This window comes from Panthera uncia, chromosome B4 (assembly GCF_023721935.1).
Source record: "Panthera uncia isolate 11264 chromosome B4, Puncia_PCG_1.0, whole genome shotgun sequence".
Lineage (NCBI taxonomy): Eukaryota > Metazoa > Chordata > Mammalia > Carnivora > Felidae > Panthera > Panthera uncia.
In genome coordinates this window covers 135,648,877-135,673,252 of record NC_064809.1, presented here as the reverse complement: position 1 = coordinate 135,673,252, position 24,376 = coordinate 135,648,877, and the positions used below count along the sequence as shown (strand labels likewise).

At 53.0% G+C, this 24,376-nt stretch overlaps 1 protein-coding gene across 2 annotated transcripts in view; it reads right to left on the bottom strand.

The window, feature by feature from the left end:
* The window catches only part of TBC1D22A (TBC1 domain family member 22A), a 297,147-nt gene that overhangs the window by 29,764 nt on the left and 243,007 nt on the right, over positions 1 to 24,376 (bottom strand). For both annotated transcript variants that reach the window (XM_049626541.1, XM_049626542.1), the window contains one exon: positions 5,646 to 5,741. In XM_049626541.1, coding sequence (XP_049482498.1) covers positions 5,646 to 5,741 — 96 coding nt within the window. The remainder of the gene's footprint in view (positions 1 to 5,645; positions 5,742 to 24,376) is intronic.

Below are 24,376 nucleotides of genomic sequence, written 5' to 3'. Positions count from 1 at the left end.
AAGTCCGCGGGTCACAGGCCACACGGCGACAGGTTTTTCGAGAGTTGGAAAGAACTTGCTCGGGAAGACAGGTTTTGGCCTCAGAACCATGTTTAAAGGTAAGACTTTTGAAAATGTTGGAACTTATCCCAAAATTATGGGTCCATTCAAGGATGTTGTTGTTGTTGTCGTTTACTTCATTTTGCAGCAATTCTGGCATTTTATACTCCCCCCAAATCTCTGCTGTCTCCCTTCCCAAAACGCAGGAGAACGTTTGTATCACCCACATATCTGGGTTTGCAGGAAGACTGGTCCACTGGACTGACATTTGTAAATGCCTTCTAAGTAAGATTTTTTTTAAGTTTATTTATTTTTGAGAGAGACAGAGACAGCGTGAGCAGGGGAAGGACACACACACACACAGAGACACAGAGAGAGAGAGACAGAGAGAGAGAGAGAGAGAGAGAGAGAGAGAGAGAGAGAGAGAACCCCAAGCAGGCTTTGCACTCACTGTGGAGCCCAACATGGGGCCCGAACTCACAAACCATGAGATCATGACCTGAGCCCAAATCAAGACTCAGATGCTCACCACTGAGCCACCCAGGCCCCCCTGTAAGTAAAGTGTTCTCAATTCTACTCACGAGCTCCATTTTCTGACCCCGTCATTGGTGCTATGTTCACTCAGTAATTCCTTTATCACCTTTATCGTATGTTGACTTTCACTTTCCATATCTAACTTCTGGAGTTAAAGGGTATTTTTCTTTACTGTTTTTATATAATTAAAGCATTTTGGCCATGGTCAAGCCCCACACGTCACATCACACATGTTCTTAAAGCTCTTCTACGTTTACAGGGTCACTTTCTTCTCGAGCGGCCTCTCCAGTTTCCAAATGCCAGATGATTCAGTTTTAACTCTGTTAGTATCTTGTTGTAAAGGATTATACTCAGCGACTAGTGCCCACATTGTTCCAGCTTTTCAGATTTTGACAACTTTTATGGCGCAGGTCGGACGGTTCACTTTGTGAACGTTCCGCAAAAACTAAGCAGACACGGTTGTGGCTTACACAACCAGACCCCACCCGGAGCCCTCGGGCCGCCCCTATGTTCTGCCATCCAGATTCATAATAACCTTATTTCCACCCTCCTCAGATCCACCGCGTCTCCTCCTAGGCCTGCTGCGTCAATTCTCTGGTTTATGAAAGTTTTAAATTCGAGTTTAGCGCGCAGACAGAAGAGCGCACAAATCAAGACCTTCACGGACGAGCGCTGTGTCCAAGCTCCCAGAAGTCTCTGCCCCACGATTTCTAACTGCAGAGGCGCCGCTCTGGCCACATAGGACACCATCCTCTCTGCCGTTCAACCCCCTCACAGCCCGATGGGAACACTGCCAGCCTGAGTCCTTCCTGTGCCACCTGCCCCCTCACCGAGTCTGCTCCCCTACCCCGGAGTCATTCTCCTGCTGAATCGGGTCCTCGCACCCCTGCCCTCCGGACAGCGCCCCGCCTTACGAAAGCCCAGGAGGCCTTCCCGGCTCCGTCCTTCTCAGGCTCGTCTTGGGACCCCCGGCCCCCTGCACGCTCAGCACCAGCTTCATCGACTTCCTCCTGGTTGCAGAACAGGATGTCCAGTGGTGGCCCCTGCCCTCTGCTGCGGCCCCTGCCCTGCTCTATCCCCGTGACAGGCTCCTGCTCCAGCCCCACGGGCCCCTGTCCCAAGCCCCGCACGAAGTTGCATGCAGCCCACACACATGGGTAGAAACGGAGTCGGGCGACAGCAGGACCTGGCCCAGAGGAAGGGCCGCGAGGGGTGCGCTGGACCATCCATCAGGACCAAGAACATCAGAACAGATGGAGGCCCCGCCCACGGGCGCTGCACTCACCTGGTCCTGCCCGGTCCCACGTGGCAGCCACCCGCCACCCACAGGAGCCAAAGGACCAGGCGCCTGGGCCAAGCCCAGCAGGCCAGCACCCCGGGCCTTCCCACCCCCACCTGCTGCGCGGCACCCGGGCCTTCTCACGTCCGCTGAGGGGCACAGCCGGGCATCCACTCACACTCAGCACCTCTCTGTGGGATCCTCCGCCGGTCCTGCCCTGTGCTCGCAGGCTCCCGTCTCTGCTAACAAGGCTCGCCATCCACCGGCAGAGAGGCAGCAGCGGACTGACGGACTGGACACGCGTGCAGATCGCTAAGCATGTCGGGACCCGCGAGAAGGCCGTGGCTCCGCTGGGAAGTTCCAACTCTGCTCACCCTGACTTAACTAATTACCCTCCTCCCTCTTAAAAAGCACTGCACACGGCCACCGTGTGTCTAAGGGACTCGCTCTCTTCGAAATCAAAACAACGATGCCAGTTCCTACCTGGGGAGGACTCCCCGTGTCACAGAGCATCCTAGGACAAGGCTGCTTCTGGGTCACCGTCCAGGCCAGCGGGACCAGAGCGGCCCGGCTGCACGCTGCCCTCTCCACCACACCCTGGCTGGGCAAGCCATGCCCTGGAGGCAGGGACGGCTGGCTGGGAGCGAGGACCAGAGGGACGGGGGCTACAAGGGGCTGGGCTCAGACCCCTGGGGTCCTGGGGCACCGAACCACGCAGCTCAGACTTTGGGGGTGAGAAGAAAATCATTTTCTAGAGTGGCTGACCTTCAACTCTCTGTAACGCTGTACTTATAAACCAGCCAGAGATCCCAGGGAAGCTGCCGCCTGGAGCTTTGCCACATGTCCCGTCGGTGCTCCAAGGGGGACACGTGCCTCACAGGCAAGGCTACAGTCCTGGGGCAGCTCTCGAGCCTCTGCGGTGGGAGCCAAGCCAGGTTCCAAGACTCTGGACGTGCTGGAGCCGGCCCTTCAACGGCTGACTCGGCCACATGTGCCTGACCTGGGCTGGGGTTGGGGGGGGGGGGTGGTTCGGCTGTGCTCTCTCTGTGCCACAGGCCCTCCTGCTGGGAAACAGCCCCCTCAGGGGCCTAGGAAGAGACGGGCTGCCAGGTGCCTGGCCAGGGGATAGAAGGCTGTGCACAGGGAGCTCCTTCCACCCCTAAGACCCTACAGAACCTTGTGAGGAAAAGGCAGAAAGGAGGGCAGAACCCAGGCTCGGACCTCAGCGGCCGGCCAGGATGGGGACAGGCAGCTGCGGAAAGGGGCCCATTCTGGCGCCCGCGGGACGGCTGGGAAACAGGGTCACCGGCCGCGATGGCCGGTCCCCCAGGAAGATACAAAGCTCCAGGGCATGAAGGCTCAGGACAGGAGTGAACGCCCACTCCAGAAGGTATCATCCCTAGCCTGGACGAGCCTCAGAAGGCACAGCACCCAACGGCACTGCCTGGCCAAGTCCCGGGGAGCTGAAGCCGGGGGCAAAGCCTGTCTCACCCCCCCCCCCCAACCCAGCACCCGCAGCGGGGTGGGGGGGGGCCCTGGTGACACTGCGGGGGTTCTGCCTTGCTTCTGGGAAGCTTCCTCCTCAGGAAAAGATTCTGTTCCTATGGAAATGACTTAAAGCAACACTTATTTCCCAAGGGCCAAATTACCATTCTGCACAGAGAGGGCGGGCCTGGAACGCCTTCCTCCAGGATGTTCTCTTGCTGGAGGCCCGGAGCTCTTGGGCTCCGTCACTCAGGCTGTCCTCCATGGACACAGAGGCATTCTCCTAAAATGTCACAACTGCAAACCCAATTCCCGTGCTCCCTGGGACTCCAAAGGCTCTTTCTGTTTTCTTGTTTCCTTTCCCATTCAGTTCAACCCTCCACAACGCGTTGTGACATTCTCACGGCCAGCACGAGTCCGGGGGAGGATGAACGCCCCACTCCTCCCCGGCTCCCCACGTTCCCCCGGGCTCCGCTCGTCTCCCGGCCCCACGAATCTCGGCCAGTGAGCAGGACTCCCCAGGCAGACCCTCTGACTGCCACAGGCCAGCAAGCAAACCACAAACACACGGGGCTCCTAGAAACACTGATAAAAGATGGCGGGCTAGCAAAGGGTGGGACTTGGTGTCACTTCTTCCAAGGCACCAGGACAGCCGCTGCCTGGGGTCACCTGGACAGTCCCCTCCTGCGGGCTCTTGTGTGAGGGGTAGGGAGACAGGAGGCCCAAAGGGGTCAGGGGCGAGGAGGGGCAGGAGCCAGCCCAACAGCGAGCTGCAGGCCGCACACCCGCCCCAGACCTGGCTCAGGTCCCTCGCATCCAGGGCTGTTCCCACCTGCTGTCCCCCGGCCCCAGGGGGGGTCCCAGCCCTCCAACAACCCCTTCGTGGCACTTCATAAGGATGAGAACACAAGCTGCCCGGCACAGTCTCTGAGACTTGAGCCACTTGTGGGAAGGGGATCCTGGCGGCACTGTCCCTACTGGGGGAGCAGGAAACGGAGGGCCGGGTGGCAAAGCCCCTCGTGTGAGGTCACTCACCTGTCACGAGTCCCTCTCCCTAGCAAGAACTGAAGTCCCGGGGGGCGAGGGCCATTTCTCAGGCACGTGTGGCTCAGGGCTGCCCACGGTTGGGGCTGGAGAGTGATTTCCGGGACGGTGACGAGCCTCCCACCTTAGCACACTCTCCTGCACGGCTCGCCACGGCTTCATCAACCCCCACCCCCCTGAGCTGTGCCTCCCCCGCCAGGGCAGGCAGAGCCCCCATCAGGGCAGCAATGAGAATCCCAAACGCGGTCGGCCCCGTGAGCCCCGGCCACCTGCATGAGTGAGCTGTTCTCCAGGAGGCACTCGGGGAATGTCGGCCAGGGTCAGACCGCGGCCGGCCGCTGGGCCCCAGGGAAGCTAGGCGCTCCTCCCTCAGATAAACAGCGGGCTCTGCACGGCGGCTCAGCCCCACTGTTCTCCCAAACCTCCCACAGGGAGCCAGGGTGCCACAAGGCCACGAAGACGGCCTGGAGCCACCACACTGTGACCTAGGACCGCGGAGCCTCCTAGTTTGTCCCTCGCCTAAAAGATAAGAGGCCCAAGGAGGTGAAGTGGCCGGAGAGGGACCCCCAGCCAGCTGGGGCACAGCCCGGTCCCTGGCCCCACCGCCGTTCTCTTCAGTGTACCCGAGAGGCCCCACCCTCCTGGGTCACCGGGCAGGAAGACTAAAGCACCTTGGGTAACAGCGGAGGTCACCCTGTGAAGGGGCCAACACCCACCATGGTACTTGGGCCAGCACACGGAGGCCCACTCGGGGGGGAAAGGGGCCGGGGACTCAGCCCCCGCAGAGCGACCAGCCGAGCACAGAGCTGATGAACGGGTGCCACTGTGGCTCTCCACTAAGTCATGGAGGAAACTGGCCCAGAGGGGCTAAGCGACGTGCCGGAGTCACACAGCCGCCCAGTGGTCAGGCGCCCAGGCTGTCTGCTCGTGGGCCAGCACCTGCCCTAACCCATCACAGCCCTGCAGCCGCCCCTGGGGCCCCACTGCCAAGGACACACATACACACGGGCTCAGGAAGGGCCTCCGGGAGCCTGGGGGACGGCGGCATCTCTGAACGCACGGTGTGGCGTAGGCCCCGGGTGACCACGGGTGACCTTGGTCTGCGCGCTTTCCTGGCCGTGACAGCCTTCCCACGACAGCAGGTCAGCGGTTCACCACAAGCGCCCGGCCCAAAGCCCTGGCACAAACAGCCCTGTGGACTCAGCTCACTAAACCTCCCAGACAGGATCAAGCTCAGGCCCCCCCCGAAAGGGCATTTACTTACCTGGAAATCCCGCTCTTCTAGAATCTCCTTCCTCCACCTCCCCAGGAAAGCAGCGCACACGTACAAGTGGAAGTGGGAGAAGCCCTCAGGCTCGGACTGCGAGAGAGAACACGGGGGCGGTCAGTGCCCGGCAGGACCACGGCTGCCGCCCCAGGCCAGGCTCACGCAGCCCGAAGGCCGTGATTCTGACATTCCCGCCTCCCTGACATAAGCACAGGCTTCCTCGAGGAGCCGGCGGTTCGCTGGCCCTCCTGACAGGACGACCGGCAGTAGTGGAAGGCAGACCAGCTCCTGCTGCACAGCCACCCGGGGAGGGAACCTGCCCTCGGACGCCGGTCACTGGCCGTGGCCGAAGAGTGGCCCCTGCTCCTCGGAGGGCGAGGGCGCTACCAGGGACTCGAAGCCCGCTGGAGGTGGGGGCGGGGAGGGGAGGCTCCTCACCGGCCAACGCCCCCCTGCCCGCTGTGGGTTCAGCTCGGCCCCTCCTTCCGTGCCTGGGCCTTAGTTCGGGCATGCACGGTCAACTTCCGGATCGGGGCTCCCAACACTTGGCTTTCAGGGGGCCACGGCCACAGATTCCCGTGTGATACCCGCACGACTCCTGTTACCTGTTTACTAAATAAATAAGGTAAGAGATGGTGACATGCTCTGGAAAAAGTGAGGTGAGGAAGAGGGGTGCGAAATACTGGGGAAGGGGCAGGCTGGTCTGCAATTTAAATACAGTGATCTGATCTATCACCTAAGGTGACATTTAAACACAGACCCAAGAAGGGAAAGCCACGTGGATGGGGTGGGGGGAGAAATGAGACGACCCTGAGGTTCCAGACTGCCCGGCACATTCCAGAAGCAGTGAAGAGATCAGCGTGGCTGCAGGGGAGAGTGAGGTGAGCAAGCAGAAGCCGCCGTTGGGGGAAGGTCCAGATCTCCATGGCCGCCCTGGTCACTGGATTGTTCTCATGAACTCTGGACACTCCCAGCAGAGGAAAGACCGTGCTCCCAAAGGATGCTTCTGGCTGGTGCGCGCAGAACAGACTTGGCATCCGGCAGGGTAGGGAAAGGCAGACCCACGGAGATCAGCCAGGAGACCGCGGAAATCATAAAATCAAGAGGGGTGAGTGATGCAGGCCAAGGGGGTAGCAGCACAGCTTCGGAGAAGAGGTCAAATTCTAGAAAAGTTTTGAAGGTTGAGCCATGAAAATATGCTACTGATAAGGACACTATGGGGGAGGAGAGGAGAGGAATCAAGGATACACCCAACGTGTTTGGCCTGAACGACCAGAAGGAGGAAGCTACCATCTCCCAAGGTGAGGCCAGGTTTGTGGCAGTTTGTGGGTGTTTTGGTGGGAGGTTGTGAGTCTGTTGTGTGGATATGCTGAGCCGAAGACACCCGTTAGGCGTCCAGTCCAGAGTGCAGGCGGCTGGCCTGTGGCCCAGGCAGGAAACATACACGGTGGGGGGAAAGGGGTGGGAGGAGACACAGGAACGTGAGAGGGTCAAGGGTCAAGACAGCAAGGGACGAGGAGTACTGGCCGTGGCCATGCAGAGGTGGCTGACAGGAGGGCTGACTAGCGTGTGTTAGGAAGGAGGGAAAGAGAGACACTGGGGCATCCTCCTGGAGATTTTTTTTAAGTTTTTTAATGATTAATCTATTTTTAAGAGACAGAGAGACAGCATGAGCAGGGGAGGGGCAGAGAGAGAGGGAGACACAGAATCCGAAGCAGGCTCCGAGCTGTCAGCACAGAGCCCGACGCGGGGCTTCAACTCACGATACCAAGACCTGAGCTTAACCCGCTTAACCCTCTGAGCCACCCAGGCGCCCCCTGCTGGAGGTTCTTAACACCACGTTTACGTAGGCCTTTCCTCCTCTCCATTCTAGATCCTGCTCAAAGTCCGTTACTTTCGTGTTATTCAACAACCAACCTTCTGGTTCCATTTTACATCTGCTAATATTATATGTTTCATTCACTTCCACTGTTATCTTCATTACAGCCTTTCTTCTACTGAGTTGCTGTTTTTTTGTTGTCAGTATTTTCTAACATACACAAATGCAGAGTGGCTTCGAATTACATTTAGGTCATTTGGTCCTTTCTCTTAAGATAAGACAGATGATGAGCTAGTTAATATCCGGCTTTTCTTCATTTCCGACACAAGCAAGCATTTAAGGCTATAAACTTTCCTCTATGAGCCCCACTTCAGCTATATTCCACAGCTGAATAGTATCTTTACTATCCTTAACTTCTAAGAAATTTCTCCCTCATTTTGTGATTTACTTGCCTCAGTCATAGCTTACTTATCAGCATTTTTTAAATCTATAAACATATGTGGTTCGTTTTTACCTTGTTTTGTCTTTTTAGGTTTCTTTGATCATTGATTTGTAACTCAACTGTGTCATAAGAGAATGTGATTTACACGATGCTGATTCTTTTGTTTGCTTAGATTTGGTTTTGCGAGGGGAGGACAATTAGTTTCCACACACACACACACACACACACACACACACCCTAAGGCAGCACACTGAGCAATCAAGAACGGGACTGGGCCAGAGTGCCTGGGTTTAAACCCTGGGTCTGCCACTAATTAGCTGTGTGACCAAGACAAAGTTACTGGCCTTCCTGTGCCTCAGCGTCCTCATCTGTGAAATATTATAGACTAAACAAATCACACAACGTAAGGTACTTAGGATAACGCCTGGAACATAGTAAATAGTAGGTAAATGCCAGCTATCGTCACCAGGTGTGTGTAAGAGTATATATTCTGGAGTTCTTGGATACAATGTCCTGTATGTGTCCATAAGATAAATTTAATCAATAGTGTTGCTCAGATCTCCTATAAATCCTGATTGATTTTGTCATCTTACGTGCTATCAATAACAGAAGGGTGTTAAAAATCCCATTACAACACCGGATTTGATGTCTCCTCAAGGTTCTGCCGATCTTTGTTTTATGTATTTGGAAAGCACGTTATCAGACGCATACAAATTTTCAACCGTATTATCTTCCTGGTGTACTGAACAATATCAATATACACGATCTCCTTTATGTCAACCAATGCTTTTGCCTTTAAGCCTTTGGAGAGGGGGACAGGAGTGTGGTGCGACCATACTACACATCTACTCTTGTCGGGTTGTTTATTTTAGGCAGCTTTTTTTGAGGTAGAACTGACATATAATAAACTTACATATTGAAAGTATAATATCGCACAGGTTTCGATACGTGTCGACACCTGTGAAACCACCGTCACGCTCAAGAGAGGAAACACATCCATCACCCGCAAGTTTCCCCGTGCCCTCTGTGATCTCTCCCTCCATCCCTCTCAGTCTCTAGGCAATCACTGACCTACTTTTGTCCTACACACGAGTTTACCCTTCCCCTGCTTCTGTACAGATAGAACTATATGGCACGTACTTTTGTCTGGCTACCTGCACGCGGCACTATTGCCCTGAGATGTGGCCATGTCACTGCGTGGCCACTGCCTGTAACTGCTCAGAAACACGGCTCTCTGTGAGAGTCTGTTCGCCAGAGCTGTCTGCCTGTTGATAGACACGAAGTTGTTTCCGGTTTGATTACAAACTGAGCTGCTGTGAACGTTTGTGGACAAGTCTTTCTATGGCTAGATGCCTTCATTTTGCCGGGATAAATACCGAGGAGGAGAAGGGCTGGATCACACGGTGGCAGTATTTTAACTCAGAAGACACGGCCAAACTATCTGCAAAGTGGCTGCACCGCTGCACAGCCCCACCAGCAGCAGGTGGCGTTCCGGGGCGGTCACCCCAGAGGCCACATGTGAAATGGTATTTTTAACGTTGGCCACTCTCACAGGCAAGTGGTAGGATCTCACCATGGTGTTAATTTACACATTACCATTCCTCTAATGACTGATGATTCTGAACACCTTTGATGTGCTTATATGACATTCTTGGTGGAGCGTCCAAGTTTTTCCCATGGATTGTTTGTTTCTCATTGTTGAGACTTGAGTAACTTTCTATATATTCTAAATACAAGTCTTTGCTCAGCTATGTGCTTTACAAACACATCTCTGTGTCTATAACTCGTCTCTTACCCTCGATATTGACTCTGGAGGAGCATGAATTTTAAAGTTTGATGTAGTTCATCTATTACTTTACTCTTTTATGAATACTGCTTTTGGTGTCATTTCTAAGAAATCTTTGCCTAACCTAAGGGCATAAAGGTTTGCTTCTAAAATGGTCTTAAGCTTTACATTTAGGTCTGTGATACAGTTTGAGTTCATTTTTGCATATGTTATATGCGTATGGCATAAGGTGGGAGCTGAAGTCCATGTGCAAGCACACGGATATCTACCTGTTCCGGTAGTTTGTTGAAAAGACTATGCTCTGTCCACTGAGTTAACAACCAGGTAGTGCTACTCCTGTATTGTTTTTGTTCTTCATCAAAGTTGGTTTTGTCTTTTCTAAGTATTTTGCACTTCCACAAGAACTTGACAACCAGTTTGCCAATTTCTCCAAAAAGCCTGCTAGGACTTATTGGAATTGCATCGAATCTATATATCAATTTGGAGTGATTATTATCTTAACAATATTGAGAGTCCCGACTCATGAACATGGTATAGCTTACCACTGACCTAGCTCTTTAATTATTCTTAGCAATGTTTTATAGTTTTCAGGATACAGATCTGTTAAACATCTTCTGCTTGATTTTCCCACAGCAGCTGATATTTTTTGACACTATTAAAAAAATAGTGTTTTGAACAAAAATAAACTCGAAATGGATTAAAAACCTAAAGGTGAGACCTGAAACCCTAAAATTCCTAGAAGAAAACATAGGCAGTAGTTTCTTTGACATCAGCCATAACAACATTTTTCTGGATATGTCTCCTCTGGTGAGGGAAACACAAGCAAAATTAAACTATTGGGAGTACACCAAAATAAAACGCTTCTGCACAGAGAAGGAAACCATCAACAAAACAAAAAGGGCAGCCTACTGATTGGGAGAAGATATTTGCAAATGACATATCTGATAAGAGGTTAAAATCGAAAATATATAAATAATTTATATAACTCAATACCAAAAAAAAAAAAAAACCCACAAAACAAAACAAAACAAAACAAAACAAAACAAAACAACAAATCACCAAAGTAAAAATGGGCAGGGGACCTGAATAGATATTTCCCCAAAGAAGACATCCAGATGGCCAACAGACACATGAAAAGACACTCACCATCACTAAGCATCAGGGAACTACAAGTCAAAACTACAGTGAGATACCACCTCACACCAGTTAGAACGGCTAAAATAAAAAAAAAAAAAAAATTAAAAAAAAAAACAAGAATGACAAGTGTTGGCGAGGACGTGAAGAAAAAGGAACCCTAGAGCACTGTGGGGATGCAAACTGGTGGAAACCAGTATGGAGGTTCCTCAAAAAGTAAATAAGAACTACCAGATGATCCAGTAATCCGCTCTGCAAAGAAAACAAAAACACAAGTTCAAAAAGACACAGGCACCCCTATGTTCATTGTGGCGTTATTTGTAACAGCCAAGATACGGAAGCAGCCCAAGCGTCCATCGACAGAGGAACAGATGATGAAGATGTGGTATGTATACACGATGGAATATTATTCGGTCACAGAAAAGAATGAGATCTTTACATCTGCAACAACACGGACGGAGCCAGACAGTATTATGCTACGTGCAGTAAGTCAGAGACAAACACCACATGATTTTATTCACACGTGGAATTTCAAAAACAGAGCAAAGAACAACAGAGAATAAGAAGAGACAAAAATCCAGACTTCGAATGCAAAGAACTGGTGTCTGCCAGAGGGGAGGAGGAGGGGAGGACGGGCGAAATAAAGGGATGAAGGGCACACTTATCCCGAAGAGCACCGAGAAACGCACGGAATTGCTAAAACATATCGTACACCTGAAACTAACTGTACCTGATAAAAATAAATAATTAAATTTAAAAATAAAAATGGTGTTTTGAAAACTTTGAAGTTTACTTATTTAGGGGGCAGGGGAGGGACAGAGAGAGAAGGAGAGAAAGAATTGCAAGCAGGCTCCACGCCGTCAGCACAGAGTCTGACGCGGGGCTCAAACTCACGAACCGTGAGATCATGACCTGAGCCGAAATCAAGAGTCGGACGCTTCACTGACTGAGCTACCCGGGCGCCACTAAAAATTTTAATTTCTGATAGTTTGTTGCTAGTTGTTGAGATGTGATTTTCCTGGCGTGTGGTTTTCACCCTTTACTTGTACCCTTTCTGTGTCTTTATGTTTCTCTTATAACTAGTACGATATTGGATTTGAAAAAAACCCAGACATGGTCCCTGTGGAGTTGGGTCCCTGCTGAATGTGATTCCTGATATATTCAGATTAATTTACATCCTCTTATTTTGAAATGTGTACGTATTCCACTTTTCCTTTTATTTTTCTTTCTTGTCTACAACTGGACTGAGTTACTTTCCGCCTTTATGCCAAAGCCCCAGCCCCAACTATTCTGGAAGTTACTGAACTGTTCCTATTATTTTAATAGTTACTCTACAAAGACTAACGTGCATATTTAACTTGGGGTCCAAGATTACTCGTGGTCTCTATTACCTTCCCAAGCAATACACAAGTGAGGAGTATCTTCGCTAGAGGCACACCGGAGACGTCCCCCTGCAAGATGCTCTTACTGGCCAAGACTCCAGTTCTACCTTGACTTTGTAACATTACAAGTTCAGATATCCTTTTCGTTGTTGTTGTATACAGCAGTGTTTAGAGTTACTCATGACCTTGCCTTTTTCGGACCATCATTCCTTCTTGCATCTAGACTCTTCTGAAATCACTATCCTTCTTGAAACGGCTGTCAGAAGCTCCACTAGCGAGAAGGTCTTCCAGTAGGGACCCCTGTCGGTTTTCCTTTGTCTAAAAATGTCTTTACATCCTTCTCTTTCCCAGAAGGTAGTTTTGCTGGATACAGCAGGCTAAGTCGGCTCTCATTTTTAAAGATGTTACCGCACCATCATCCGGCCTCCACTGTTTGATGTCCCAGTCCGCCTGTCCCTCCTTCACAGGAAACCTAACCCTTCTGTCTGCCTGCTTGTGAGACACTCGGTCTTGGGAGTTCTGCAATTTCCATTTCCATACACTCTATGTCCCGCTAGAGATCCATCAGTCACTCCAAGTCCCCAGAGTTGGGGGCTTCCATCAATCTTGGGGACATCATCACTTGCCCCTCTGCATTCTCTTTAATTTCTCAGGAGCTGGACCGGGCAGGGGCGGGATCGTCTCACTATTCTGTGTCACTGAGCTCGGTCTCCCTGGGAGAGGTACTTTCTGGCTCGTTGGGCAGCTCTTCGACGTATCACAATTCCTGGGCGGCTCGTCCAGCCCACTTTCGAACGTGCCTTACAGATTTCCTTGTTCTTGTGCCTGGTATGCTCCTTTCCACGACTTTGGGCACAGTGAGCTTACGGTCACGCACATCCCAGATAACCCTACAGGCTGCAGTCTTTGCGGGTCTCTCTGAAGTTTGTTTTCTCTGGTAATTTTTGCTCTTTGTGGCCAGCTTCCTTGTTCCTTCGTGGTTTTGCCCCTTTTCGAGCTTAAGATGCTGGGAACTTTTATCTGTTGGAATTCTTTGAAGCTTGCATCAAAAATGGTTTTCTTTGGGGGAAAAAATTGTATTTACTTCTACCTGAACCTAAGGACACGATTATCTCGAGATTACTTTCAACTAAATTTTCCGCTTGAAATTCTTTAGGACAAGTAAGTCACATAAATTAGGGCTCCAAACCCACATGAATCCCGGACTATGGTGGCATCTCTGAAGGGAGGTATTTTCTTTCTTTGTTCTTTGACTTCCATGGCCAAGGCCAAGAAAGGCAAACACCAGCACTTGCTTAGTCTCTGAACAGTCTCCAGGGGTTTGTCTCTGGCCTGCGGCTCACACAGACCCTCCTGCAGACCCTAGAAATTAACTGGCAGGATCCCCTGGGGAGATTTGATGTTTTCCCTCTTCTCTCTAGAGTTCCATTTTCTCATGATTTCTGGCCAATGACAGCATCCTTTCCATTGTGGTTATGTTTTTAACAATTACACCAGGGGCACCTGGGTGGCTCAGTCAGTTAAGTGCCCAACTTCGCCCATGTCATGATCTCACCGTTCGTGGGTTCGAGCCCCACACTGGGCTCTGTGCTGACAGCTCAGAGTCTGGAGCCTCCTTCACACTCTGTCTCTGTCTCTCTCTGCCCCTCCCCTGCTCATGCTCTGTCTCTCTCAAAAATGAACGTTAAAAAATTTTTTTTAACTTGACAAAAAATAATTACACCGGCATGCTTCTGTGTGCTCTGTGACACCTAAGTCCACCGCACTGCCCCATTAGTTTCTTTAAATCAACGTAACTATTAAAACTAAAAATATCTGTGCTGGGAGGGGCGTCTGGGGGGCTCAGGCAGTTCAGCATCTGACTCTTAATTTCAGCTCAGGTCACGGTCTCACGGATTCGTGAGATCAGGCCCCGCATCAGGCTCTGGGCTGAGTGTGGAGCCTGCGTGGGATTCTCTCTCCCACTCTCCCGGCGCCTCCCCTCCTTGTGGGAGCTCTCTCAAAATAAATAAACATTTAAAAATAAATACGCGAAATGTCCGTGTTGGAACTGAAACCAACTAACAATGCACACTTGGCGAAATGCTGCTAAAGCCTCCGTGGCCCCACTGACCTTCCATCTGCACTTGGGCCTCCAGCCTGCCTCCCCCCTGTAACCAGGCCACCCTCTCTAACCAAGCGGACTCCTGTCTCGTCACAAGTGTGGTTTCTAAGCGTCCACTGCTTTTAGGATAACGTCCAAACTACTTAACGTGCCACAATCCTCTGGTATCACGGGCCCTGTCCCACCTCCTGCCTGACACTCGACCCTTTCGATCTCCCCCCAAACACCAGACCCTTCTAGCCTCACCCCCACTTTTGCACACACTGCTACCCCAGCAGCGGGTACTGGCTGAGTTTTCTCAGCCGTATTCTTTCCTCGAGGTCTTTCCTGTGTCTCCCAGCAGCCAGCTGACCCGGCCCTCCTCCCAGGGGGCGTCTGCCACACTGTCCCTCCTGTTCACCCGACCATTCTCCCGCTGTCCTAGGGGCCTCTTCTCTCCGTGGCCCCCTCTCCCCTCCAAGCTCCGTCACAAGCCCCACGGCAGGAGCAACGACTGTATGAAGTTACACACACCCAAACCCACTCACTTGGATGCACCGGGGAGACGGGCAGGTGGGCCTCTGGGAGCAAACCTAAAGACACACGCCTTTTTCTTTCCAGATGCTGGAGGTGACTGGTCCACATACAGAAGACATGAGGGCTCTGCCGACTGTAAGACTGCTAATCAGCATTGCAATGCTGAGAAAAGAAGGTTTCCAGGACTACTTAGGGATGCTCCAGAACGTAGGCTTCTCTAAGGAACCCTGTTCACACACTTAATTTGCTTAAGGGCCTGTGATGTAAAGGAATGCAGACGTCAGTGTGAGGCGGGCCCAGGGCCGCCCCCCCGGGACTCCAAGGCTCTGATGGCTGCAGCCCCACAAGACCCCCCGGGTCCAGCAGAAGGCCGAACAGCCACACTTCCAGAGGGCACTGTGCTAGGGGAAAACGGAGTTTTACAGCATTGCTTCGGTGGATTACTTGTTTTTGCTGACTCAGTAAATTATATCACAATAGCAAATTAATAAATAAAAAATTCGTATCGTAATGGAAAACCAGCTCTGGCTTCCACGAAGCTTAACACAGGCACGCACTACCGTCGGTCCCCCGGGACACGGTCGGGAGGCTGGGTCTCAGTGGCAGCAGCCCACTCAGCACAGAGGGGTGTCCACCACCTTCGGGGTCTGATGCATGCAATCAGGGCCCTCCTGACCGGGGCAAAGTCAGCGGGTCGGCCAGACATTTCCCAAGGAGGAGCTGAGCTCTGGAAGGGAAGGCGATGTGACTTGGAAAAGCGTCCCTGGCTCAGGGGACGGGGCGGGGGGGGGGGGGGGTGGGGGGTTGGGCGGGGTGGGGGGGGGGGCTGGATGACCAGGGTGCTGGGCCAGGGAAGCTCTTGGCCAAGAGGGAAGGCTCTGGAAGGTGGCTCCCCGGGCCCTGGGGACACCGTGTGAGTGGGGACGGGCCTCTGGCCGGCTGCAGCCCCTCCCCACTGCCAGATCAGGTGCGGCAGCTCGTGTCCCCCTCCTCTGGGGCCTGCGCTCCGCCCTGCCTCCCGGCCCCGTGCCCAGCCCGCGCTGGCTCCCCTCCTACAGATGAGAAGACGGGCAGAGACCTTGAGCGGCTCGCCTGGGTCACACCGCGGGGCTGCGGACACGACCGAGCCAGCTGCGAGCGGCACCCCTGACCACAGGGGCCACGGTCGGGAGGCACCTTGGCCCTCGCTACATCGGGTCGTGTTCTGTTCGGCAGGGCGGGTGCTATGCTGTCCTCAGGCCCTGTGCACGGTCCGCCTACCACCTGAGCCCTGCTCTACCCACACACACGGCGCTCACGGCCGGCAGGACTCCCGGTCTCTCAGAGCTGAATTTCCACCTCTGCCCACCCCCCCACCACCCCGCCCCCTGGGACGGTCCAGGTGTTCGAGGGCTTTGCCCCGGAACCCTGCGCTGCTGGGGACGGGAGCCGAAGGCGTCCATCTTCAAGAAGCCTCCGGCACAGGGTCTGGACCCTGGGCACAAACCGGACACATCACAGGCGAGCCGCTGACCACGCTTGTGGTCGTGGGCCTCTCCCCACTGTGGTCAGAGCCGTGCTCACCGGGTGCCCCCACAACTACCCGCCCTGTCCTCGCAGGGCGTCCTAGCACTCAGGCAGCATGTCACTTGCAACTGCAGGACTCCCTGGGGCCCGTCCCCGCCTCCGTGAGGGCAGGATCAGAAGGTGATGAACCTGAGGGACCTCCAGGCCACCGCCGAGGAATGGCACCTGATCGCTCTTGGCATGCACGACTTCCGCCGCATAAACCCCCGGAGAAAGCGTCCGGTCCCTGCACCGTGCAGCCCCGCTGGGGGCACGGAGCCCGGTGACCTCAGGCCGACAGAACAGCCACAAGTGAGTGCCGGGCTCCGTCTGGACAGGCTCCGTGGTGGCCCGTTACTTCTTCAGAAAACGAGTTTCTTCCTGAAATGCTCACTTGGAATAAAGTCAGGATTCTGAGAACAGGGAATTCTGGAGGTCAAGGAGAAACACTAGTAATCGTAAACATCCTTGTAAAAATCCGAAATCTCTCCAGCTGAGGAAGACGATTCATGTAAGAGCCCAGACGCACTTGGAAATGACCAAAATAACACTCACATCCCATTGCAATCGGATCAGACGGCTGGAATCTCCAGGTTCTAAGATCTCACTGCCTCCGGTGAACAGAGTCTAATACACCAGCCTCAGAACCTGCTCCCAGAGAAAGCTGCGTGGAGAAGAAAGCCCATGTGGCTCCTGGGAGACCCCCAGCTCTCAGTGCTGCGCCCCCCCCCCCCCCACACCAGGCAGAGCTGGTGAAAGGACATTAAGATGGGCCAAAACCACAGGCAGGCAGGGAGCCGTTGGGGGTGTGGATCCCATCCCTGCAGAACCGTCACCGGGGACAGGGATGGGGGCACCCAAGATCGCATCACAAGTGCAGGCGGTTAACGGAGAAGATGCAGAAGTTCTCTGAAAGACATGAGAGAAAAGCTACTTAAAGGAGAGTCATACAGGTTCATGGACAACAAGATTCAGTATTGAAAAGATGTCCATTGACTTCCACTTTAATTTACGAATTCAATGTGTTTCTAACAAAAACTCCAGAGCTTTCTGTGGCATACGAGGCTTATTCTAAGGCTGACACTGAAGGGCAAGGGCCGAGAACAGCGAGAACAGCGAGACAACGCCAAACATTACACATAAGGTGAAGATTTACGTGTGATATCCAGATGCTTTGTGAGGCTGAGAAAGACCATGTGTTCTGGGCACAGGACGGATGGGCCAGTGGAACAGAGGACTGAGACGACGCCCATGCTAACGTGGGTGTTCCCTGACGGAGGAGTGATGGTGCAGATCAACAAGGGAAGGATGGATTATCCAGTGTGGCACTGAGACCACTAGCTATCCACACGGAAGAAACCGGAATCAGATCCCTACCTCACGCCATACACGAAGCTAAATTCAAGGTGGATTACCAAGCAAAATCTGACAAGGATAAAGCACAAATTCTTTAAATCAATATATTCGACAACACAAATATTTCAAAGTGGTACCTGACAAAGGCACTATAATTAAGGACAACGTGCAAGTCACAGACTATCAAAAGATATTTGGAGTGCATATACGACTGGTATATGATTAGTACCCAGAAAAATACATACATATTTTTTAATATTAAATATTTTTTAATATCTCCCTAAGAATCAAAAATAAAGGGACAAACTACCTCATAAAACAATGAGTCAAGGATATGAACACTGGTCAGTAAAAACAGGAAGAGCTGTTCATACTCACTGCAACAGGGACACGCAGAGCAAAACGAGTAAAAGTGAGAAGTCAGTTCATGTTTTTTGGGCAAAAACTAGAAATTACAAGGAATGCAGAGAATGGGAGAAAAGATGAGCTGAAAGAGATTCTTCTTGCAAATGCTGGTGGCGGGCGGGAGGGGGTGTGTGCAGCCGCTTTGGAAGTCAAATTGGTAACGTCTTGACGTCCACATCCTGTAAACCAGAAATTTCTTAAACGGAGCATCTCCTACAGGCGGATGTGAGAAGACGTGTACAAAAATGTTAGATGGAGCACCGTTTGCAATTTCAAAAAAACTTCCAAGTAACTCAAAGGTCTTTCAATAGGAGAATGGTGAATTATAGCACATTCACAGAACGTGAAACTCCAAAGGATGAGCAAAGTGGAACACAGCTACACCTGCCAAATTCAGTCAATATTAAAACAGGAAGTGGAACATGGCAAGCATATTGCAAAAGAATTTTTAAGTGTGATGCCTTTTATAAAAGTTTCAGAATGTTCATTGGGATACTACGTATTATTTATTACAGACAAACGTACAAACGTATGGCAAAAATACTAAAGGATACTTAGAAATGATAAAATCAACTTCAAAGCGGTGGTTACTTCTGGAGAGGAAGAGAGGGAGATTCAGTGGTATAGGCTCCCTTCGACCTCTAAATCAGAAATAAAAGATCTGAAACAAAAATTTAAAAAAATAACTTGCAGGTCCGACCAAGCTAGGTAGTAGGTATTCCTCAGGGTTATCCATACTTTTCCGTACATTTAAGATCTTTCGTACTGAGAGAAATGGACCAGGAACTAATTGGAGATGGTCTTTTCCAGAGAGACTCCTCTGTGTGGAGGCCCACAGACCTCCGTGTCCCTGACCAGTGTGGGGCCCCAGGCTGTCATCCAGACTCTGTGGCTGCAGCTGCAGCCCCGTCCCTGGGTCGTGACCCCGCGTCTCCTCCCAGGCCTGCGCGCACAGGCGCGAGGCAGCCCCTCACTGCTCTGTCTTGCCCATGACCTTCTCTCAGTGCTTCCGTTTTCCGTCCTTCCCAGAGCAGGGCCCCTCGCACGCACGGCTGCTCTCTCTCGAAGCGGCCTTAATGTTCGAGAGACGCTCAAAGGTAAGCAGCGCCTGTCCCCTTTCGGCTACTGCTTGGAGGAGAGAGAGGAATCCAGACGCCCCGCACATCAGGAGTTTCTTAAAACTGCATTTCAGGCTCCGCACGGGCCTCGTGTTTGCTTACGAGATGACAGAATGGAAGTTCAAAATGACCGCACGATTTGCCAAACACGGATTACCGACACGTGGCACACACTTTCTGAAATGCAGAAAATAAGGCAACGAAACAGGTTCCCTTATACTTTTTATAACCAAGAAACTGCGATAAGAGGAACAATTTTTCACCTTTAATTGCATCATTAAGCCTTCCTTATAATTTTTGGCACCGAAATAAAAACGAATAGCCCTCTGGTGTCAGGAGATTTTCCTACGTACACGTATTTATGTAGATGTAGTTTTGAGGCCATTCGAATGACAGGAATTGTTTCCATTCTTTGCTCAGATTTGAGTGCACCGGCTTCAGCTATGCAAGCAAACTCTCTGCTATGATTTCCTCTGAAATATTCATCGCCAGGCCGCCGCACGACATACACAATTACCCACCAGGCATGCGGAGCACGGCCGTTTTAAAATTCGCACCCACACCCCCAGGCTCGGGGCATGGGCTGGTGACGGAACCGTAAATCACACTTCGTTACACAGCCAAATCCTGAAGCCTAAACGAGCCTGGTGCCCAGCCAGCCAGCCTCCAAGTGACTGATCTATTATCTCTATGCCAATCTCTATTATCTCTCGCCAGATACTTATTGGCAGGTGTCTGTCCACGTCTGAGAACATTCCAAATGGTGAAATGACAAAGGTCATGGCCAATCACGCTCCTTCTGCACGTTCCCGGGGGGAAGCCGACCCGACCGGCACAGGCTCTGGACGGCCGATCTGGGAACGGGACGTGGCCCACGGTCCCTCCTAGCTCTGGGATGTGGGCTGTTGCTCTAGCCTGTCCGTAATTCCTAACGGAAATGAACATTTGAAAGCCATGTAGTAAAATAATAAACATATAACAGAAAATAATACAAAATGCTGGGACATTTCTACAGCTCCTAATGAGCGTTTATTCTTAGGCTGATGCACTGTCAGTAGGAAAAGAACCAACAGGATATGTGCACACGCACGTGCACACACACACACGGAGACTGGACGACTGACCGATTCTAAGAAACCGGCTCACGCGATAGAAGGGGCTGGGAGCCCAGATCTGCTGGGGAGGGTGGCAGCAAGGCCCCGGGAAGAACCAAAGCTGCAGTTGAGGACAGGAAGGCAGGACTGCTGCTTGCTCAGGAGGCCAGTCGCCATTCTGTTCAGGCTTCAAATGACATGATGGGGGCTCACCCACATTGTGGACAGTGACCTACTTTATTCAAAGTCCACCAATCTGGACTTGCATTTGGATGCTAATCCCATCCAGGAACACCTCCACAGCACCGTCCAGAACAACGTTTGACTAAATAGCTGGGAACTGTGGCCCGGCCAGGCTGACTCACTGAATCAACCATCACAGCTCACGGCCGCCCAGACCAAGGTCTGTCTTCAACTTCAAAAAGACACTCCTCAGTACAGGGCTGTGTTCCTAGGTCTCTTCAAATGCTAAACCATTGGTCCAGATTGTCAATAATCAACAAAAGCGTCAACATTCCCCGAAGAGCTGCACACGCCCAAAGCTCACAGGCAAGAATTTTCTCCAGGGATGTTGGGAGAGAGTTCTGGAACTCTCTGCCCCTCTTCACCACCTGCTCTCTACAACCCACGTCTGCTTCTGGCCCTTAAAGAGAGTGGTTGCTCCCTAAGCACAGAACAGGCACGCCAGCAAAGATGGGTTAAGAGTCCAGGCAAAAAGCCTGATTTAACTACACTGGCGGGTGTCAGGACAGAGGCCCCGCCCCAGCACAGGCAGGGGCGCCTGTCACCACCGACACAGGAGCTCACATCACAAGGACTGAGCTGTCCGCAAAGCCCTGTCTCCTCTACGGACAGAATCAAAGACATCCTTTTAAACTTCATGAATGATACAGGCCCTGAAGTGCTGTGGGGGGCAGAGTCAGCACCACATTGGGAGGCGGATTTACTCTGCCACCAACCTCAGCTGCCCTTGCCACGGCCCCTCCCATGTCCCGAATTTAAACACTGAACACCTGGGGACCCGGCCTCCCGAGAGGCCACGGGTCACCGTCTGGCCTGGGAGCGACACTCCAGGAACATCTCTGAGCCCTGTCCAAGCGGATGAACTCGACCATCTTTTACATTTGTCAAGGACGTTCCTGGCAAAGTAAAAGGAAAGACAGCCTGCTGTGGGTCCTGATTATTTTTTCTTTGAAGCAAGAAATGACATCACGGCAGTTAATAACTCAAAGCCTCAGTCCTCTCTGTAGACGGAACTTGGCCCAAGGAGCGTTAACGGTCAGAGTGGCTGAGCGAGGCTGGCTGGGCCGGGGAGGGGGGTGGGGACCAGCGTTCCGTCCCCACTCGGGCAGGCTGCTGTCCCGGGGCCTGCCCTCCTGAGCCTCCGTCCGGTCACAGTCCCGCTCAACCCAGACCTCCCGCCTCCAGAGCCGAGCCCCGGGGCCACCGCTGCCCAGGGCGCCCCGGGGTCCCCAGCGCCAGCGCCTGCATGCCAGAGAGAATGACGAGGCCAACGACGCAAGAGCACTTTCCCACTGAGATTTTTCAGAGGAGACAAACGGCCGCCTCCCTCGGGCCTCCCTTTCCTCGGCTGGCAAGGGCGGCCTCCGCATCCGAGACCCGGACCAGGCCAGGCTTGCGGGAGGTGGCACGCCACGAGTCCACTCCCAAAGGGCCGCTGCTGCCTCCCCTCCGTAGGAGGAGTGGCTTCTCCAGGTCCCATCCTTGGAGTATACAGAGGAGAAGGAGCCAAGGGAGCGGAAGGACGCCTGGCCCCCGGCCGACACCTGCCAGCTCCAGGCGAGGGCCCGCAGGACCCGCGTCCACCCGGCGGGGGAACGGAGTCACTCTCCTCCTACCACAAAGCAACCAAGGACATTTGCTTGGTCCAAAATGTCAGGTGTTCAGTATCCTTGACAGGGATTCCCCAGCGACTCAGCTACCTGGACACGTGGGAGGAGACACATCAGGGCCACTGCCACCCACCGCGAGGTCGTGCCGGAGACAGAAGGGAGGACGTGGGCTCGGCGGGCCTCACACATGCACCCCCGCCAACACGGAGCTCCCGGCGGCCGGGCCTAGCGTCGCCAGTGTCCCTTGCCCGCTCAGTGCTTGGCACTGCGGGGCAGACGGAGCCCGGGTGGACCAGCAAACGTTCTCGACACGAAGCAGAAGCAGAAGCAGAAACCCTCAGTGTCAAAGCCCGGGACCCTTCACTCCTCACAAGCTCCTGAGACGACGGGCACGCAAGCCAAGGTCTAAGAGCCACCCGGCTGGGCTGTGAGCTTCTGGGGACGAGGACCCACCTTCCCTCCACCTGGGTGTCCCCAGCAGCCAGCACGGTGCGTCCACACACAGCGGGTAAACGGAAAACGATAAATATAAAGATAACGAGGGAGGGCTAGGCTCCAGCGCTACGTTACAGACTCTCCTAGCCCCCCCTCCCAACCACTCACACCCATGACTAAACGTTTAAGAGGGTCTCAGGCCACCAACCCTGAGCCCCTCCTTACACCTGCCCCTCTGCCAATGAGACGGTAAGACTTTTGCCACTCTGCGACTAACGTGAACCAAAAGAATGCACATTCACCTCCGAGCCACGCTCTAGGGAATCCCCAGACTTGGCAGAAAATACAAGAGTGGAAAGACTATGAGATAAAGTAAGGGAATGACACAGGCACTGGAATATGCCGAGTAGTCAGTCCAGCTGTCGGAGCCCCAGGATGAGCCCACTGGACGCTTGACATCTCTAGGCCCTGCTGCTCCTTCCCAGCTCCCTCTCCTGGCAAGGCCTACACACAGACACACAGACACACACACACACACACACACACACACACACAGAGGGAACGTAGGGAGTGGGATTTTCACAAACACTTTAAAATAAGACTCTTCAAAAATCCCCCAAAGTAGAAAGCACAGAATAAGAACCCTGATACGCACCCCTCGGGGTCCACCGGGAGCATACGTGGCCAAGCCTGTTCCCTCTGCTGACCCCCACTCTGCCCACATGCTGCTGGAAAATTCTAAAGAAAAGCCCAGACATCACATTTCACCCACAAATAGTTTCTGTTAGAGCTAGGGGCTATTTCTAGAAGCCTCATCACAAGACCATTACCACATGTGCAAACGGTCATTCCCCATGGCAATGGAGCACGTCCCTGATGGGGGGCAGGGCACACCACCCCAGGACGCGGCACCTTGGCCGAGCATGGATTTTAAGCTGAAGGAGCCTGACAAGCACCAGGAGCTTGGGGGGGGGGGGGGGATGGAGACCGTCTGACCTTACCACAAGTGGGACTTCATTAGACCCTCACGAGAGAGGTCCCTTCCCTCCACCTGGAGGAAAGGAGCGTCTGTGTCTCTGCGGACCAGGGACAGGAACCTGGCCGAACAGGCCTCCCCCACTTTGTCCTGTGCTATCCTGTATGACCCCCCCCTTCATCAAACTGAACATGACACTGGGCTGCACCGTTCCTCCAGGCCTCCGTTTCCCCATGTAGGCGGCTGTGCTGCGTAAAACTTACAGTAAATAAACCTGGGTGCCCTCCTCTTGCTGGTCTGGCCTTGACCATGGGGCCCCAGCCGAGACCCTAAGATGCTGTCCCTTCATCTCCAGGGCATGTGCCTTTTCACAGCTGTGTTGTTCCAATCAGGCCCCAAACAAGTGCACGCGGGCCTCTGACGTCCAGGGTCTCCGGTCTCCGGAAATGTCTGGGCTCCCTCCCTCTCTTCCTCCTCTGTGCCTGCTGTCCTGTGGGTGTTTTACACTCTGGCTTCGGCAGCCGCGCTCCCGTGGCAGGACGGGCCTCTGTCCCCTTCCCCGTGTTTCCTGCCAGCAGGCACCTGGATCTGGAGGCTCGACAGGAGTCCGACGTGATGTGTTTTGCAAGAACTGATGGCAGAGTGTGCCCTTCGCGCTTCACATCGGGAGGCACACGGTGTCTGTGGTCTCCCCTCTGTGATGGGATGATTGATTAGCTGGTCCAGGCGCTGCTGGATGGATCCATCCGTTACAGAGCCCCCC